The 2500-nt window shown below is 35.4% G+C and overlaps 1 protein-coding gene across 2 annotated transcripts in view; it reads right to left on the reverse strand.

The window, feature by feature from the left end:
• Window positions 1–2500, reverse strand: part of LOC121297419 (methionine adenosyltransferase 2 subunit beta-like) — a 9786-nt gene that overhangs the window by 1496 nt on the left and 5790 nt on the right. For both annotated transcript variants that reach the window (XM_041223739.1, XM_041223738.1), the window contains exons 5-6: window positions 383–576; window positions 1–108 (exon numbers count right to left, since the gene is read on the reverse strand). The exon at window positions 1–108 is cut by the window's left edge and continues 6 nt beyond it. In XM_041223739.1, coding sequence (XP_041079673.1) covers window positions 1–108; window positions 383–576 — 302 coding nt within the window. The remainder of the gene's footprint in view (window positions 109–382; window positions 577–2500) is intronic.

The raw sequence follows: 2500 nt of genomic DNA on the forward strand, positions 1-2500 counted from the left end.
CAGGTGGCTACTTGGCAGGTTGAAGGCATCTGCTATTGCACATGCCATTTCATATTTGGTCATCTGCTCATTACCAGAGAAGTGGAAAATGCCTCTCAAAGAAGGATCCTGAGAAAACACCAAAACAGTGGATTAAACTGAAACAATTTATCATCATGACATTTCTTTCAGATTTTGAAGTTTTTACTGAAAAATAAAATGCCTTTAGCACACTCATGTCACTTGTTTACCTTAATCCAATTTGTTCATCATTTTATTATTTTTATTTGGGAGTGAGAATACAGTTTTACAAAACAAGAAAACTAAACTCACAGCAAGATACTATCCCAGCAGGTCACAAACCACACTCCCAAAAGATTTCTAAATAAAGTGAAGAAGTCACCTGGAGACGGCTCTCTGCTAGTTGGCGGCACACTCGACCCACGTCCTTCACATAGGTGGGGAACCTCTGCTGACAGTGGTCTATGCTGCACGAATCTGTGGAGTTTTGAACTTTATCTAACAGCACAGTTATGGCGCTCTCCTCAAGCTTTTCGACGTCTCCGTATAGAACAGGAACTCTGAGAACTGCCGCTCCTTTCAACAAAAAAAGACAAAAAACATTAACAAGATTAACTCTCAACAAGCTAGCACATTGGGATTTATATTAATGATCTAAAAAGTAAAAACATTAAATCTCAACACGCTACCACAATGGGATCTACATTACTATTCTAAAAAGCAGATCTAAATACCACTGCTTACTAATTTGTAGACTCACATATGCACCTTCCAAATATGAAAACAGTGAAATTATATATTTATTAAGTAAATTCTTTAAATGTATGGTTGGAGACATGCAGAGATGATGCAAGCGGCTATGAAAAACTAAATATTTTTCATTTTTAGAAAATGTAAAATAAAATAAAAATTAGTTATTCTGGATGCTTCACCATCAAATTTCAATAAGGAATTCAATCAAGGATTTAATTAACAAAGATGCCATAAAAGTCTATAGTTGAATTGTTACCAATTTAACCCAACCAATCATTACAGAACCACTCTTATACTGTATTAGGCTATACTTATCCAATTAAAAACGTGGCAAGAATAAGATTTAGGGCTTTAGGCTGTCAACAGATTACTGAATAATAAGGTAGAAATTAATACCCAAACATAATGTAAGGTGAAAATGACACATCTGGTAGTTTGACAAAGTAATGTGGAGCATTAAGGGAACTTTCACACCTAGTTCACTTGCAAGAGATTTGAATCGTGGTTCACTTGCAAACAAGCACATTTTTGTCAGGTTTGCTCCAAAAAAAACACTAAGTGCATCAGTTTGTTTAGTTCACTTGCAGCTTCATCCAGACTAGAGTGCTATTGGTTTCATATTGCACTTTTCCAAACACACACAGCTCTCTTGCTGATTACTAGAGCGGAATTACTCTCTGGAAACACTTTTTCCACCATGCCCAACATGGACAATATTTGGTGCCAACAACATAAAATCATTGCTGAAGTAACACAACATGCCAAAAGAGTGTCAAGTATTTGTTGGAAAAACACTGTTCTTTTGGACGAAATGCCAAAGACAAACATGATTAAGAAGAAGATGGACACTGAACCAACTGCAATTTAACTGTTATTGATGAATATAATGATAATAATAGCTTTTTGTAAATGTTGCACGTGTGACAGTGTGGTACGCAACAGAAGCTGGTATACTAAACTGAGGCAGAGCAGTGAAAATGCAAAAGTTTCTAACGTCAGTACAGACAGAACCGCTTTGTCTTGGCACAATGTTTTCCCTGTGTGAGTATATGACAACTATATTAAAACCAGACGTAACACATGTGCTAACTCCTTACTCAGTTGTAATTTCATACTTTTCTTTGCTTGTGACAGTTTTACTATTATGCTTAAAGAACATGCTTGTTGCAATAATAATTAAATCTCAAATATAATTAGCGTCATTTCATTCAGCTCCGTTGTTAATACTTTTACAATATATTAATTCGAGACCCATCTAAATAAATGTGTCTCCTCTTCACCTCCCTGAATTGCATACATGCAACCTGCATCTCCGTAGTTGAACACTTAAATAATTATCCTCACTTCACAGGTTATATTGGGACTCCACATAATATTTTTGGAGCTCCTGTTAAAGATTCAGTTTAAATAACATTAACAATGTAAAATATATTTAAAAGGTAACCTTTTCAACTCTAGTAGTATCCAAAACAAAAAACAACAGAAACCGTCACCATGTCTGACTATTACCGCTGGTAACAATTGTCATTTTCAAATTCTGGCCAACAAGTTGTCCAAATAGAATTACATCCGCAACAAAGAACAAAAGTACATTTTGGGGGCGGGGGCACGTCTGGATTGCTTTTATGCTTCAAAACATCAGATTAATAAATTCATTAGAAGCAGTCTCTCACCCAACCCTACTTCTAACTATCATTTCAATCAGCATTTTAACACAAAACTGCTACAAGATCATCAGTTCATTAAT

This window comes from Polyodon spathula, chromosome 22 (assembly GCF_017654505.1).
Source record: "Polyodon spathula isolate WHYD16114869_AA chromosome 22, ASM1765450v1, whole genome shotgun sequence".
Lineage (NCBI taxonomy): Eukaryota > Metazoa > Chordata > Actinopteri > Acipenseriformes > Polyodontidae > Polyodon > Polyodon spathula.